We start from the raw sequence: 16,538 nt of genomic DNA, 5'->3' as shown, positions 1-16,538 counted from the left end.
CTATGTGTACGGAGTGGCAATTATAGCTACGTTAAGAAAATAAACACGTGTTTTGTGTGGGAGTGCTGAGATTTGTGAGTGATCAACATCCCCGGGTGATCAACATCCCGGTCAGCTAGCTTACATACGGAAGAAAATGCATCCAGAGAGCGACAAGATGTAAGCGCTAACGCGCAACGGTCGAATTTCTTCGTAAATACGGCCATCTTCCCAGGTACCTTCATGATGATCGTAATCACATACATTACCATACTTCCGCAAGAATTGCATTCTCGAGCCCTCACTACTGGCCTCCTGTTCTCCTGGCTTTATTCTATCGCTTCAGCAATGGACTTACACTAGTGTTGAGCTACAAAGCCACAAAAGTATAGGATAGACCAAGACCTCTTCACATACCCGTGCGCCTTTCACTGTTACTCGCCTTCTCATCCTTTCCGCGAGCCCCTTTATGCAGGGAAAAAACCTAGCGCCAGATTTACTGTAAAAAAAACTGCGGTTAGAGAATCGAAGTTCGGCGACCATGTTGAAAGTCCTGCTTTGTACCCGGTATCACATTAGTGGTCGCTCTCTGTAACGTCTTCTCTTATATCCTCATCTTCTGCATTGATTGTCTCGCGCTTGTGTGCCAAGCATAAATCCTGGAACAGAACTTCCGCATGTGCTGTCTCAATTTCCCTTAACAATTGCCCAGACTCTGGTCGTTCTCCTGGAGACATCGCTAACCCTGCCATCATACAGTCACTCAAGGCATCAGAGTGCTTTGGGCTTGGTCTACATTGACGGAATGCGAGCGCTTGTTTGTCGTATCCAAGATCTTCGTCGGCCAAGATTGGGATTGGAGCACCGGGTTCGATATTGATTGGTATAGGTCTCCGCGGCGCTTTACTTGACCAGTAGTTCTTCTTGAGATTATCCGGCCAGGAATCCAAGTACGGTGCTTTGTCATTCTGCAGAAACCATTTCTTCTCGATGACTTTGGGGTCAACGAGCGGTCCAAAGTTATGAGCAAGTTCATGGATAATGGTTGCAGCACTCCATACATCACTTGCTGGACCCAGACGCTTATTCTCCCAAGTGACTTCCGGCGGCCAGTAGTGAGTTGTGCCAATATGCCCTCGAGGATTAGGATTTTTTGGATCATAGTAACCAGCCATTCCAAAGTCGCCTAGAACATCGATGTACAGAGTCAGTGTATGCCTTCACGCGCAATGCGTATATGGAGACTATTACCTAGCTTGACCTCAATGTCTGACCAGTCATCCTTGAAGCCTAAGTTCTTTACGAGTACGTTCTCGAACTTGACGTCTCGATGCACGATTGGCCTCCACTCATCACGACCTCTCCGATGCTGATCATCGATTCCTTCATGAAGAAACGCGATGGCGTTCATCAACTGGCTGTACACCGACCACATGAAGGCTTTTGAAAATACCATACGACCTTTGTCGGCAGCTAGTGCTCTTACTGTAAAAAGATCGCCTTCTGAGCAGTATTCAAGTAATATCGATGTCTTTTCCGCATATGGTTGTCTCTTGCAATATCCGAGATAACCTACGATGGATTTATGCGATGGTAAGTGTTGGAGAATGCGGACTTCGTTGGGGTAAGGATGATTGTGTCGGACGACCTTTACCGCAATTATAGTTTTCGATGCTGTGTGAGTCCACTGCTCAACATACCCTTCCGAGCCTTCCTGAAGTCGTCGATTGAACTGGTGGTCTTCTGGAAAGCCGATGGCGGGATCGTTTCTGGGAGGCGATGTTACACGCAGCTTTCTTAATGGGTTGAACCGAGATGATATTGCGGCCATCGCGGTGATCGCTGAACGCGGGCGACACACTTCAGTCGAACGCTCATTTAAATTTTGCGACTCGTGGTGTGAAAAGAACCCCATTTCTTGTCTTTCTCCTGCGATAGTGAGAGAGTTGAGGTACAGGAGGCGCGCGGGCAACACGCATTGTTTTCTCAAGTGAGTAAGTAGACTAGAGCTTACCAAACCTAGGTATATCTTCAAATCTACAGAAGATAGTGAATGAAGGCTAGAATGGAACAAAACACTTGCCTTACCACCTTTTGTGAGATAATCACATTCACCATCATTGCTACCACAAAATGCGGAACAGTATGTTCATTCGCCCAATGGCTAGGTCGGCTCTCATGGTATCGATATCAATGAATGTAATTGGACTCGACATTGTTAGGTTGTTCGGCTCAGACTGCAGGTTTCGGTTCGTTAGAAGATCGTAGTCATATACAGAGCGTCGCAACTCCATGCTCCGTTACACCTCTGTCTTGACAATGCATCTTGGGTCTCTTAGGTCGTTTCGCGTGATAGTCGCGAAGTCAGACTGGTAGTGAGGCGAATCAGATTCCGTCCGTATGCACTCTCGCTCATGCTCGGTAAAAGATTGAAGTGCGTTGGCAGAGAGTCTGTCTATTGTAGCTGGCGGTAACCTTGAAAGTGTGCGGGATGAATTCAAGGTAGACCTGAGCATACTATAAAGATAGAAACGACCAACGCCCAACTGGGTGATCAGGTCTTGCGCAGGTCCAACCGGCAATAGACCTCAAATGTTGTTGTGCTAGTCCAGGGATGTATGAAGACATCTTTCGTGCTACTCGAATATTATGGAGGGGTAAAGTGTGTTAATCAAGGCTTACAGCTTATTGTTCCAAGCTTCCTCGCGGGCGCACCCTAAGCCTAAGGCAGGAATTAGGACGCAGACTAAGGAAGTAGCGGGATGAGAGACACGGCTCGTTGAGCCAACCACGCGTCTCCCAGCCATCTCGATTATGTCATCAGCGCCCAAACATCCGCACTCGCATTCGTTCTCGAACCGCATGTCCCTCATTGCGCCCAGCCAGCCAACCCGCATTTTCCATCCACTCACAGACACGTCAAGTTCATCTCGCGTAAATGCCTAGACTCGGCTCGAAGAAGAGTCGCTCAGGATGCACACAGTGTAAAGCAAGACGCGTGAAGGTAGCTTACCCTCAACCTTCGCCACGTCATCCCATACTGACACAGATATAGTGTGATGAGAGTAGACCATGTGGCGCGTGTACTAGATATCGAGTCGAGTGCAGTCTTCTAGGAGGTGCAAGCCAAAGTCCACCCCGTTCGGATACTACTTCTCCACGTAACACTCAAGCGCATGCACCCGATGATCCGCTCACTACCAACGCGTCACCACCTACAAATGGGAGTGCTGCAAGTCCACTAGGCTCCGGCACAATCCAGGAAGAATGTGTATCCTCGGTGCCCGGAAGTATTTCAACGACAGAATGGATGCAAGATCTGGAGTTAACGCATCATTACACTGCGCATGCGTACCAAACTATGCCTGGCACTGAGCACGTCAAACAGATCTGGGGCTTCGCTGTCCCACAAGAAGCATTCAAGTATCCTTTTCTCTTACACAGCATACTGGCCTTTTCTGCGAATCATCTTGCGTACATCAACCCTTCTAAGGCGGCACACTTTCGCATTGCTGCTTCTGCACATCAAAGTGCAGCATTGACAAGCCTTAACCACGCTGTTGCAAACATCGGCCATCTAAACTGCCATGCCATTTTTGCCGCAGCTTCAATGACTGTCATCAATGCATTTGCCGACGCACGAGCGTACAACTTGGATGTTCTAGTTGAAACCTTCCAATTAGTACGCGGAATGGATTATGTACTAAACAATGTCACCGACATGTTGAAGAAGGGCCCCTTCGCAGCCATTGTCCTACCTGTCGAAGAGACACCCAAGCCGCCGTCCCTGTTGTCTGCCTTTCTTGTGGAAATTCAAGCGCTGAGTCGTCCCACTACCGCAGAATCATCACCAGACGATCTAGCTGCTGCTAGAGCGGCTGAGGTACTCCGGAATGGCCTTCAATACGCGATGAATTCCTCCACTCATCCAGCCTTGCGGGCAGCAATGATATGGCCGATCAGCGTCACACCAGAGTTTATCGAAGCGCTCAAGTCAAGAACACACCCAGGGGTCAGGGCCATTTTGAAGCACTATTGCAAGCTTCTGGAGTATGCAAGTCTTGACTTCTGGTTCTTCACGGGATGGAGAGGAATTTCGCAGCACTTATGATGTCTCATACAAAACCGCCTTTCTGATGCATTCTAAAATTCGACAGTAATCCCGTTCAACGGCTAGGCACCGTTTTTGCCTTATTCGGGTATCGGTCTACGAATAACCCAGACTTCATGCATGAGCAGACGACTTCCAACTCAAGGATATTGAACCTTCCGGTAGTTAAATGTTAGACACCAACGCCCCTGCTACTATGAAGCAGAGGATCGGTAGACGAACGCTGGTTTGAGGCCTTAATCGGGCTCTGATCAGACAAACGCCACTCGAAAGACTAAGAACCTCATCACGAACAATTCGTCAACGGTGAATATTGAGTCAAACACGATACAAAGGGGCTGTAAACATCTGCGTCTGAGTAGTGGCTATCCGGTGACTAAGATAGGCCGAACAACTGGCTGAAGCATCACACGAATCAACGCCATTGGATCAACCATGTGTATCAGGGACGACTTCATATTCGTTTCTAAGGCCTTCTCATGGCTAACCTCCCAACGGACATGATTGCAATCACATACGACCTGTCGCATGATTCTATCCTGATACTGTTGATCATAGTGCCGTTCCCCATGCTGTTGACCTCAACTCAAACTCAGAGATCTCTGAAACCATCTCAGCCGCCTTCTGTCCATGGCACTGTCCGACAATCCATAGAGAAGTATCAATTCCCGAGCTGACTCCTCCAGCTGTTATGATGCGCACACCAGCATCTGTAGTTCCAGCATCAGACCATCGTTGCCTAACGACGGTGACTTTTGAATCCCCGCCCGCCGCCTCGTCGGCGAGCTTCTTCTGCAAGTCGAGAGACAAGTGGTGTGTCGTTACGATGCGACCAGCAAGTACTCCGGAAGCTGCGAGGATGAGACCTCCAGTGCACACCGACTGTAGAAACCTCTTTCCCGTTTCTTTTCTTGGCTTCAGAGTCACAAATTTCCGGATCAGTTCACCTAGCTCTTTCCCATCTTTACTACTGATGAATCTTTTGATGGTTTCATCATGAGCACCTGGAATGACGAGAATGTCATAGTCTTCAATACGATTGGAGACGTCCGCAAAAGTAATGTTGGGGACGTAAACCATAGCGCTGGAGGCAGACGTGACGGGGCTCGTGTGGGCGAAAGAAGTGACTGAGAAGGGAGCCGGCTTGCTTCTATCCATATCATGATGGTGGCAATAAATCTCAGCCGGTCCTGAGAAATCTAGGAGGTCGGCATCCTTGTAAATGTAAATTGCGACTTTGAACTGCGACATGGTTGTTCTTGGTAGATGGTATACGTGTAATTAGGTGCGGAAAGCTGAAGTGATTTGGTTGTGCAGCTGTATATTGATGGCAAGCGCAGTTATAATTGATCGCGTATTGTACAGTTGGAACGGAGCGGATGTGAGTTGTTGTCCGGCTTCCGCGATCACGTAACGCGGCAACCGGCAAGCCGCTAGACTTATAACACTAGAATACATTCGTTGACTACACTAGTCTGTGCTTTTTGTGCAAAAACCCATCCAGGATTATTTCCATAGGGTCAGATGACGGTTGTCAGCCCTTGGTGCGCATGCTGATGACGGATGCAGCCGATATATCGGTCGCATGAGTACGGTAATGCGTATGACAGCATGACATGATGAATCCGCTATGAGCAATCATCTCGAAGAGAACATACCTTATAAGATGATCAATGAATGGAAGACTTTGTCACCAACGAGAACGAACGCGCCTGTAATGTCTCAAGAATACTGTGGCGTATGTCCCAAGCCCAGTACCGAAACATGCGCAAACTGCTTGAACATGCCTTATTGTTCTCGGGTCTGTCGCAAAAAAGATGCGGAAAATCATGCACCGCTTTGTAGCACTTTGTTGGGCAATCACACGAGCTTTCGACCATCTCCATCTCACTACCGCTGTATCTTCTTTCTGGCGGACGTAACAGAGCCGCGCTTTGTCTGGCTGAAGTATGACGGACCGCCAGGCCAGCTGGAAACTGATCGCGAGTATCTGAGGAGTTATGTAACTGGTGTGCCTTCTGGTGGCGACGCCGCCTTTGACTGTTTTCGTGAAGGCAACCGACAACTGCGCAACAGGATCGTTGTGCACCATGACAGCAATTCTCTTGGTAATAAGCAGCCATATAACGAATGTGTGATGGAACTGCTAGGTAGAGTCGCCGGTGAGCACTGGAGAGGGCCACTGTTGGCTCAATCCTACAAATATCGCATCGATGATGACCTAGAAGCTTGGGTTACTGAGGATCGGCCCAGGGGGAGCAAACCGTTGATCCCAATAGATTTGGATACTACGTCTTTGGCACCTGTCCTCTCTTTCTTGAATTGGAGATCAATATCGGCGGACGACTATGGTTTGAATACTGATGCAGGTACAATGACGCCCAGTAAAGCTTTTCCAAGGACACCTCCAAAAAAAGCTTCACCAAAGAGTAAAAACCGGAACCCCGCCCAAGCGACACAGATCAAGGATGAATATGATGGCGAAACTGAAGTCTGCTGGAACATGACATTTTCAGAAGGATGGGCGAAGATGTGATTCAAACATCGGTCAGGTAGAATACCATGCTTGTTCGGATTTTTGAGCATGGATTGCAGATACGGGCAGTGACAAGGCCCACGACCAAGACTCGACATTGACTTACTGTCCGGTACTGTCTCATGAAAGCACATAGAGTTCATATAATCAAGAGGGTATCCCAGCGTTTTGTCTAGTGGGTGTCTTGTGGTAGACTGACATTTATACTCTCAGTACTCAAGTGTTGAAACTGCTGATAAGATCAGCCATGCGCACGAACACTGAGCTGCTGTTGGAAGTTTTCTAGTGGTGGTATGTATAGCCACACTCCTGCATTAGCCGTGCTCTTGAACTGTGATGTCTTGGCTCCGAACAGATAGCGGAGCCAGGAAGCTGGTACCAATATCTCGGCGCAGGTTATCGTTCTAAATGTTTCTTGACCAGTAGAATGGGTCGATAAGCCGTAAAATCTATTCTACGTAGAGCTCGCGGGCCCAGAATTTCCTGGTTGATCAGCATGGGTATGCAGTTGCAAGATGCCCTGGTCTAGCATCCAAGCAGACGGGACACTTGACATCTAGCTCTTGGAAAAATAGAGATGTATCCGCGAGAGTGGTTCTAGTACACTCGTAGATATGGGGTCGACCTGTATCGTCTCTGAATGGTTCCTATCGTTTCAGTGATGCATCGGCTCAGGTGATTATACTCCTCACCCATCTCACATTTGAATATTCTTGAGCCGATGCTTGCCCTATGCCCTTATCATCAGTCTCATCTTAGCACACGCGATGGCAGCAAGCGCCCAGACGCGGTGCCTTGCCAGCCAAGCATCGACACATACGCGACGAAGCACTCAGAAATCGTACTCCTCCACACCAACATGAGCCACATTACCCCACAGCGTTCCATTACCCAAATTAGTCCAATAGTATGTACATATTCCGAAGAAAGTGATGATACCAGGGCTTGGCACGAAGAGCCGGTCAACCGACCCATGATCGGCCAAGACCCGACGAGACGGAACTCGGAACGTGAATTTGCTTGTAACCTTCCAGATCGTGCAATAGCTGCCAGCGCCGCCAAATACTCCAAGGCTTGAGCTTTGATGTTCGAGCTCTCTGGGGAGGTAAGCGTGGACTATCTTCGGGCGTACCGTCGCGACCTAGACTCACATATAGCGAATCAACGTTCATGGACATGAGTGGCTTATCCTTGTGATAGGCTGCAGGAGTTGGCAACGGGAATTGTGCGAAAGTACGGTCGCATTCCGAAGTATTGGTAACAGAATCGTTATCTCTTGGTTGCCACACAAGATGATGTGCAAATACCAAGGGGCGGGGTTGGATGTATAAGATGCCCTTGTTGCGCGCAATGTAGTAGACTGACTGCTCGATTACTGTTCTACCGTCGACCTGGAGTTAGAGGAAGTCCCATCCTTATCACTTTCTTGATACCCTGCCAACCATGGGCGAAGTCGAAGGAATGAAGCACGGTGAAGCTGTTCGCACCTCGAGCCCGAACAGCTCCCCGTCGGAAGACATCATGCCGCGACCCACTGTTGCTGAAGAGGAGAAGAAGACATTTGTCCAGAGAGTTATGACGCCAGGTTCGGTATGGCAAATCATCATCGCCGCTCTTTTGGCTATCGCCATCGGTCTAGCCGTTACCACCACCGTAGACGAGGTGCCAGCCGCAGCCATCACCATTCTTGCGATCCCGGGTAACCTCTGGTTACGCGCTTTGAGGGCAGTCGGTATGTCATGATAGAGCATCTCCAAATGCATATGCTAATAAGCTCAGTCCTTCCCATGATTGTCACTGCCATGATTCTGGCTATTCAGCGTCTGCGTAACATGACACAAGGAGGTGGTGCAGCCGGTAAACTCGCTCGCTGGACGATTGGCTACTATGTGATTACTACCGTCATCGCTGTCGCCCACTCCGCCCTCCTGGTTGGGCTGGTATGGAGCAAATTAATGAATCCAGTCTCAGGCAGTGCCTTGGATCTAGACGAGGACAACCAGGAACTTGTGGACGAGAGAAAAGAAACTGCTATTCACGATGTCGTCGAGGACATGTTCTTCTCGCTGGTCCCACAAAACGTCGTCAACGCGCTAGCCACCGATGCCCTTCTCTCGGTGTTAGTCATGGCAGTCGTCCTGGGCTATGTCATCAAACCAGGAGGCGCGATCCACCGAGCAGTCGAAGAAGTTGAGGTTATTGTCCTCAAGATCATCACGGTCCTTATCCACCTTGCGCCAATCGGAGTGTTCTTTCTGATCATGCCAAACCTCTTCCGCCTCGACATCGCTGAGATTGGCGCGAACCTGGGCATACTCATCGGAGGAACACTAGTCGGCATGTTTATCCATCTGTTTATCATAATTCCCATCATCTTTTTCGCATTCACCAGGAGCAACCCTTATACGTTCTGGATGAAGATGAGTCCTGCTTGGATCACCGCTTGGGGTACCGCATCAAGCGCTGCGACCTTGCCGGTCACCATCCGTTGCGTGTTGAAACAGGGAATACCCATCACAGGTCAGTTCGCGTGATCGAATCTCTGTTGCCAATTCCACTGACCCTTGATAGTAACGAAATTTGCCGTGCCTCTCGGTTGTTTGATTAACATGGACGGAACTGCTATCTACTTTCCAATCGTGGTTGTGTTTCTGGCTGCCACTCAAGGTATTACGTTGAATGCAGCTGATTACATCATCATCATCTTGCTCTCGACCCTTGCGTCGATCGGAACGACGCCTATTCCAAGTTCAAGTCTGGTCCTGGTGGTTATGATTGCTTCCAGTGTTGACATCCCTATCACTGGAATGTACGCCGTTGTCATCGCCATCGATTGGTTCCTTGATCGCTTCCGGACAGCAATGAACGTCAGTTGCGATACTTTTGCCGCCAAAGTCGTTACGCACATAACGGGTATTAAGGACGAAGATGGACAGTCGTATGATGAGGCCGAGAACGTCGATCCTAATTCGCTCGGACGAACAGACGAATCAAAAGTCTAGATGTTCTCTCTCAGGTCCAACCTAAGGGGATTTAAGTTTCCTGTTTTGTGTCACAGGAACCGAATTTATAATGCCATACTCTTTCATTCATGATCAATCGTTTCTCCCTTTTGGTGACGCCAGAATTCTGTTATCGTGTGAGACAAGCCCTACAGCATCGTCCGTTGCCGAATTGTATCTCGCGTGAGACAACCGTGTCGCTGAACCAGTGTGTTGAGAGAGAGTCATGGAGGTGCGCTGCGTGATACCTAGGTAAGTCAATGCCGAATTGTGCGATGCAGACGCTCTCGAAGAATACAGGATGACGAAGGAAGACTCAAAAGCAAAGAGTATATAATATACAGACAGAGCATTATCTTTAACTATACCAAAAGTGTGCTATCGCTGCTCATGTACATGTAGTAGAAGGGTATCAGGCGTGAGCGATAACGCGTCAACCTCCAGATCGATGTAGATGATTTCCCCACTTTTTCCCGCGTCTCGGTCTTGGCTAATCAGCCACCCCTCTACTCTCATCGTTGCACCAGGGAAGCAAGACACGACCGAGCAACGAAAACGTCCTTGATGCAATGCAATACAAACCCGGTGCGAGCTTTTTGAGTATGATCGAAGCCATCCACCAGAAACACTAGCATAGGCGCCCGCGTTCGATGATGTCATTCCGACCCAGGAAGCACGCTGTCGATAGCGTTGTGACCCCTTTCCCATTCACCTCTCGTAGTGTTGTCTTCTTCCAAGCAGCTTACATGGAACAGGACGGCAAAACAGAATCACATGATTTGTCCTGTCACCCGAGGAGTCGCGTTGTCAGGCACAACGGATTGCAATACTGAATCTCGCGGTGCAGCATCCTGGCTGCTGATCGGCGTCGCATGCTACTTGCCCATAGTCCCGCTGTATTGCATCCAATTCTCCGTTTTGAGCAATATACTTCTAGAAGGCTCAGTTCGGTCTGCGCGTTACAACCTCGCCGCTGCACGCATACATATGCACTCATAAGAGCGTTTGTACATCGTCCATGAAAGCTCTGATACTATAGGTAACCGAAGACATTTAAATTGATGAAAAACGCCACGGAAGGCAAAGCTCGATAGAATTCTTAAGTCCAAGGTCACAAACACGACAAGGCTATTCCCAATATAAGAGACAAACTCACCGGCAAGCGAACCTCCGGCTTCAAAATCGACTAGGTCATGGTTAGCTGCCATTTTACGTGGACCATGCTTTGGCACGTGGTGCCCGGGTCAAGATGGGCACATTAAATTGCACAGTAGCTGCAGGCCCGTTATTCCAGGTACTCGGTTTCCCATAGCTTTTGTATGTCTTTCCCGGCTTTAAATGTTCTGGAAGAGCTGGTTCACGTTACGGAAGCTTGACACAGTCCGTTTGCACCAATCAACATGCGGATCGGACACTTGGCGAGTGCGATCACAATATACCGCGGGGAAGATTAACTTTGGATGCAAGGCGATCTCGCGAGACGTCTCTCCGTGTCCGAAATGGTATAGCGTGGAAATGCTCATGAACCGAAAACGTACATATGTTTGCAATGCGCGTATATTGTGTATTATTGTACCCAAGCAAAAGCCTGTTCAACATGCTCTACAGTCTTGCCTGGCTCCTACTGCTGACTACTAGCACCTCGGCTGCAGTAGTGAGCAGAAAAGTACCTGCTGGCTTCGTCACAACCAAAGGCAATGTCTTCAAGCTAGATGGAAAAGACTTCTACTTCGCTGGCAGCAATGCCTACTACTTTCCCTTCAATGACGTCAGTGTAAATCGCCTCGACTTCGCTACACCTACTGACAATCAATAGCTTCAATCGGATGTAGAAGCTGGCCTCGGTGCAGCTAAGAAGGCAGGCTTGAATGTCTTCAGGACGTGGGGTTTCAACGACCGAAACAGGACAACTCTCGCAAACGGACTACCCCAGTACGGTGGTGAAGGTGCTGGCCCCAGTCCAAACGTCCTGCAATGGTGGAATAACGGCACACAAGAGATCAACCTAGAGCCGTTTGATAAAGTCGTCAAGGCTGCGGAAAAGACAGGAATGAAGCTTATCGTTGCTTTGACTAACAACTGGGCCGACTATGGTGGCATGGATGTATACACGATCAATCTGGGCTACAAGTACCATGACGATGTAAGTTAGGAAGTCTCAACGGGTTGATTGTGCACTGACATATCCTTCACTAGTTTTACCATGTTCCAGCCATAAAAAAGGCGTACAAGAAGTACGTAAAGGCAATCGTCAAGCGTTACGCGAAGTCCTCAGCTATCATGGCGTGGGAATTGGCGAATGAACCCAGATGCGGTGCCGATGGAGTGCGCAACCTACCCCGTAGTGAGAATTGCACTCCCGAGATAATCACGGAATGGATCGATGAGATGAGCACATACGTCAAGTCGCTTGACAAAGACCATCTCGTTACATGGGGTGGTGAGGGAGGTTTTAACAGACCCAGCGATGACGGCTTTTACAACGGATTCGATGGTGGAGACTATGACAAAGAATTGGCGCTCAAGAACGTCGATTTTGGTACCTTCCACACTTATCCCGATTGTACGTATATCCCTTCGAGGCGAAGCAGTATTTCTTCATGTTGCGCGCTCACTGACTACTATCAAAAACAGGGTGGTCAAAGAGCGTCGAGTGGGCTAACCAGTGGATCATCGATCACGCCTCAGCCTCTCGTACCGTCGGAAAGCCAGTGGTACATGAAGAGTACGGTTGGTTGACTGACGATAAAAGGCAAGAATATTTAAGCAAGACTTCGAATGTCACTAGACTCGAAGCCATTGGACTATGGCAAGCTACCAGTCTGAAGGAGAAGATGCCAGACATGTACTGGCAATTTGGTTATTCAGGCTTCTCGTACGGAAGGAATCACGACGACGGATTCACAATATACCTGGACGATGCTGAGGCTAAACAACTCGTTTACGAGCACGCGAAGAAGGTCAATGCTCTCAACAAGAAGTGAGACGTTCACTTGTCTGGTTTGTCTTACAACACCTTTAGAGCAAACATTCGCTGTTATATATATATACGCCCCAAGGTTTTCCTCTCAAAACCAACACCGTCTTATTTGGCACCTTGTCCGACATGAACGACTTCTTTGTCGATACTGATTCAGTCTATTATACAATCTTGACCCAGTATATAATCGCATTCTTTCACGTCCGTGTCACGTCACTTTCTCTTATAGACGACATTGTAAAGAACCTTGAGACGCAACACGAGACCGCTCTTTGACCACATCAAGGAGTGCTCAGCCCTGTATACTTTCACACTCTCTTCTGTTCAACAGTGCTGGGTGAATTTGCTTGCTTTTCCCTAAAAAACCAATTCAAACTTGACCCCCGGTCTAGTCACTTATTAACAAGCCCCGAAAAGCACCAGCTCGGTGGCTCAACCTTTTTATTGCACGATCATGTGCGGCTTTACTATAATCCATCACACAGTGTGTGGCCACAAGCATGTTTCTACCACTGTGGAGCATACGCTACTTTGCGGCTGGGCAACGGACAGAAATCTTCAACAAGGCATCGATTGTGCTCCGGCACCATGCAAGTTCTCGAACGATACTGCGACATGTATCGTGGCGACAAGTCGGCTTTTCAACCACTGCGAAGACTGCCGCGCCGAGCTCGACATCGAACCGCGAGGGGAAGACAAGGGTGTCCTCCAGAAGTACGCGCACGTCAAAAAAGATGCCGTAGGTCTGTATGACCAAGCTGAATATCAAGACTTGGAAAACCTCCGCAACTACCTAAGAGAAAGAGAGAAACGAGGGCTCAAGCTACAGGAGGAGTTCGATGCCTATGTTGACACTCAGCCCGGCGGTGTGCCGCATCCGCAATTACGAGACTTCTTCTCCCAGTTACAACCGGCCGGCTATCATGGGCTTTATTTAGACAAGCTCCGGGCTTGTATTCAATGGTTATCTGTACTAGAGCAGTTGGCGACACAAAAAGCGCCGAACAAACTCTTCACAGATACAGTGCTCTGGGTGTTTGGCCAAGCTGAAAGCGTTTCACTGGTGCTAGACCGCCTGAGTGATGTACTCGCTTGTCTTCGTCAGTTTGAGCCTTCAAAGCCGAAGACAACGCCTGAGAAAGCCGATCAGTCATCTCAAAAGATCAGCATCGAACTTAATGGTAGTGAGACACAAATAGATTACCTCGTCTATTTGTTGATACTACAGCATCGGGGATGTGGTCTGGGATTGACAAACCCGGACTTCGCACACTTCTTCAACCCCGATTTTCAGCCATCCTTCAACAGGCTCTTGACATTTCGCATCCGCGAGGCAGCGAGGCAGATCCGCATTGACAAGCCAATCCCGAGAAGCATACAAAAGCACAAACGGTACAAAGCCGGTACAATGAACATGCGAAACTTGGGATATAAACTTTACAAAGGGTTACTAGCAGATGAGCCGGCTTCCAATTGCAAGGCGGAGCATATCAAGATCCCATGCGTGGATCATGCTGAGCGTATTGACATTGAAGATGAGCATGGAAATAAACTTATTTGGGATGCAAACGGCACATCGAAACTCATGCTGGCAAGGTCTGCACCAGAACCTTTTCAGCCGATCGAACAGAATCAGGTTGAGGAGCAACCCGAGACACAGCAAGGAGGATATGGCTTTTCATACTCCAACTCTGACTCTGATACCGAACCCGAAGTCCGTAGAGCACCGGAGGAACCTGACCTGTCAATAGCAGGCGGAGTTCTGAATGCAAGAGTGGGTAGGACTGAGCAGCTAGAAGACCGAGCCACGGAGGACAGTGATGACTCTCCGGCGTTGGAACGAGAGCATGACGTGCCTTTCTCGCCGCAACGTACACGAGCACCTCTCTCGTTTGTTGATCCGAACCGGAAGATCAAGGCCCTACGTACGCGCCGATTGAAGGAAGATACGGTATCGCGTTCAGCCAGTCTGGAGGTTCATTTTACGGTAGCAGAAGACCATGCAAACGAAGATGGGTTATCCAACGGAAGTGGAACCGGTGCCAAGCGAAAGCATGAAGGCACACAGAATTCCAATGGTCGGACCGGTGGTTTCGACTTTACAGTAGCATCACCTAGCATGGACTCCTCGTCATCTCTTTCTAGTCTTTCGGGTCCAGCCTCGCCAGAGCTTCCATCGTCGCCACCGCCGAACAAACCCTCCAGATAGTGTTTCCATTCTTTTTCTATCGTGTGTACGTAGAGTAATAGATAATTCGGCCTTTCTTTTGGGTCAAGACGTGAAGTGCCTCGACAGAAGCATGAGATCAGTTTTGTTGAGATTAGCTGGCCAATTACACGAAGTAATTAAACAGAAATGCAAGGCTAAGAGAAAACACATATGCTTTTATGGGGTATCAAAACGTCCTACTACACCATCAAAGGACCAACTGTATGTATTAAGTGTGAGTCTGTATGCTCCACGTCGAGATGTGTACGTAAGAGCGGCTCGTAAAGGAGGCTTAGACTATCGCCAAAGGAGCTTATTCGGAGTCGTCGCCTGCGCTGTCGCTGCTCTTATCGCCGTTATCGTCACCGTCGTCTTCCGAGTCGGCTTGAACGTCGTCATCATCATCGTTGTCATCGTCGTCATTGTCATCGCCGCCTTCTTCTTCACTATCATCTTCGAGCACAACTTTCTGTTGTGGCACAGGTTTGGCTGCCGCCCGTCGGCTCGGTCGACCCGTAGCTGTGACCTCGCTCGCTTTGCCCCATGCGGCCTCACCCTCCTTGATAGCCTCGAGGTCCTTTGCAAACTCTCTCTGCTCCTTGATCTTAGCAGCCTTCTCAACAGAGTATTTGCCATCCATGCCCACGTCTTTCAGCCAGCCCTTTAGCACGCGGATCTTGTCTTTCGAGGTGTCGCACTGGGAGAGCTCAGGATCTCGCGACCAGACTTTGCGTATGCCACACTTGACGAGCCAGCCTTGAAGCCGCTTGACTTCAGCAGTGTCGGGGTCGTCTTCAGCCTTCGCTTTTGGCGCGGCTTTTGGCTTTGTGGGAGCCTTTTCCTTCTTGCCCTTGGCTGCAGGGGCTCTCTTCTTTCTCTTTGGCTCTTCATCTATGACGCTAGACAGCTCACTGTCGGATACGTCGCCTTTTGTGTCTGTCTTCTTCGCTGGCTCGGTTTTGGCGTCGCTGTCGTCCTCAGCAGTGGTGGGTTTCGAAGTTGGCTCTGGCGCATCCTCGTCGTCGGAGTCTTCTGCCACTACCTTGTTCCGTCGACGTATTGGCTTCTTAGTTGGTTCGCTCTCAGCGTCGGATATCTCGGCGGGCGGTTCTGAGAGTTCAGCCTCGGATTCTTCAGACTCTGTCTTCGCGCGCTTCTTGGGCTTCTTGGCAGGTGCCGCAGCCTTGCGCTTGACGCCTCGGGCGTTCTCGGTCACAGCCTTTGTCTTCTTTTCCGCGGGCTTTGCTTTGGGCTTCGGGGCGGCCTTTTTGGGGGTAGGCTCTGGCGAAGGCTCGTCGTTGCAGAATTTCTCCTAGACGGTCTTAGATGCTTGTTGGAAACATGGCCTGTTTGAATCATACCACTGCGTCGACGATTGTTTTCTGTGACTTTTCTTTCCAAGCCGAGTCCGTCTTGAAGAAGCCGTCGTCTAGGCCTAGCTCCTTCTCAGCGCGCGCTCGAACGCGCTTCACAGTCAGATCATCGCTCTTTCCAGATTTGTGTATGGCGATGACAATGTCGCGTAGTCTGTTGGTGATGGTCGCCTCTGAGGGCCTGTCTGCTTCCGAGTCCGACATGGTGCGCAGCGCGTTGGTGGTGTTGATGATCGACGGCCAGTACGCGATAGACGCGGCGACGGGCAACGGGCAATGGCGTCGGCGGTTAGGGCAGGCACGACTCCGGTAGCGCACACGTGACTCCGCGGAGACCACCCAATTGCG

At 49.4% G+C, this 16,538-nt stretch overlaps 7 protein-coding genes across 7 annotated transcripts; 4 read left to right on the top strand and 3 right to left on the bottom strand.

Moving 5' to 3' along the window:
• Positions 1-554: 554 nt before the first annotated feature.
• On the bottom strand, positions 555-1,810 carry J4E82_009076 (uncharacterized protein; the record flags this gene model as incomplete). The annotated part of the gene is made up of 2 exons (XM_051735304.1): positions 555-1,165; positions 1,231-1,810. The coding sequence occupies 2 exons, from the start codon at positions 1,808-1,810 to the stop codon at positions 555-557; spliced, it is 1,191 nt and encodes a 396-aa protein (XP_051584980.1).
• A 1,107-nt stretch (positions 1,811-2,917) lies between these two features.
• Positions 2,918-4,090, top strand: J4E82_009075 (uncharacterized protein; the record flags this gene model as incomplete). Its single annotated transcript, XM_051735303.1, has 2 exons — positions 2,918-2,983; positions 3,035-4,090. 2 exons carry the CDS (start codon positions 2,918-2,920, stop codon positions 4,088-4,090), a joined length of 1,122 nt encoding a protein of 373 aa, XP_051584979.1.
• A 552-nt stretch (positions 4,091-4,642) lies between these two features.
• J4E82_009074 (uncharacterized protein) lies at positions 4,643-5,341 on the bottom strand (the record flags this gene model as incomplete). Its single annotated transcript, XM_051735302.1, has 1 exon — positions 4,643-5,341. The coding sequence occupies one exon, from the start codon at positions 5,339-5,341 to the stop codon at positions 4,643-4,645; it is 699 nt and encodes a 232-aa protein (XP_051584978.1).
• A 2,728-nt stretch (positions 5,342-8,069) lies between these two features.
• Positions 8,070-9,628, top strand: J4E82_009073 (uncharacterized protein; the record flags this gene model as incomplete). Its single annotated transcript, XM_051735301.1, has 3 exons — positions 8,070-8,358; positions 8,406-9,146; positions 9,198-9,628. The coding sequence occupies 3 exons, from the start codon at positions 8,070-8,072 to the stop codon at positions 9,626-9,628; spliced, it is 1,461 nt and encodes a 486-aa protein (XP_051584977.1).
• A 1,597-nt stretch (positions 9,629-11,225) lies between these two features.
• On the top strand, positions 11,226-12,612 carry J4E82_009072 (uncharacterized protein; the record flags this gene model as incomplete). Its single annotated transcript, XM_051735300.1, has 4 exons — positions 11,226-11,396; positions 11,445-11,771; positions 11,825-12,191; positions 12,263-12,612. The coding sequence occupies 4 exons, from the start codon at positions 11,226-11,228 to the stop codon at positions 12,610-12,612; spliced, it is 1,215 nt and encodes a 404-aa protein (XP_051584976.1).
• A 450-nt stretch (positions 12,613-13,062) lies between these two features.
• J4E82_009071 (uncharacterized protein) lies at positions 13,063-14,817 on the top strand (the record flags this gene model as incomplete). Its single annotated transcript, XM_051735299.1, has 1 exon — positions 13,063-14,817. The coding sequence occupies one exon, from the start codon at positions 13,063-13,065 to the stop codon at positions 14,815-14,817; it is 1,755 nt and encodes a 584-aa protein (XP_051584975.1).
• A 313-nt stretch (positions 14,818-15,130) lies between these two features.
• J4E82_009070 (uncharacterized protein) lies at positions 15,131-16,394 on the bottom strand (the record flags this gene model as incomplete). The annotated part of the gene is made up of 2 exons (XM_051735298.1): positions 15,131-16,129; positions 16,179-16,394. 2 exons carry the CDS (start codon positions 16,392-16,394, stop codon positions 15,131-15,133), a joined length of 1,215 nt encoding a protein of 404 aa, XP_051584974.1.
• Positions 16,395-16,538: the final 144 nt, after the last annotated feature.

This window comes from Alternaria postmessia (genome assembly GCF_024291825.1).
Source record: "Alternaria postmessia strain BMP 2775 chromosome Unknown scaffold_81, whole genome shotgun sequence".
NCBI classification, from domain to species: domain Eukaryota; kingdom Fungi; phylum Ascomycota; class Dothideomycetes; order Pleosporales; family Pleosporaceae; genus Alternaria; species Alternaria postmessia.
The sequence above is the reverse complement of the archived record's forward strand: the minus strand, read 5'-3'. Positions and strand labels throughout refer to the sequence as shown.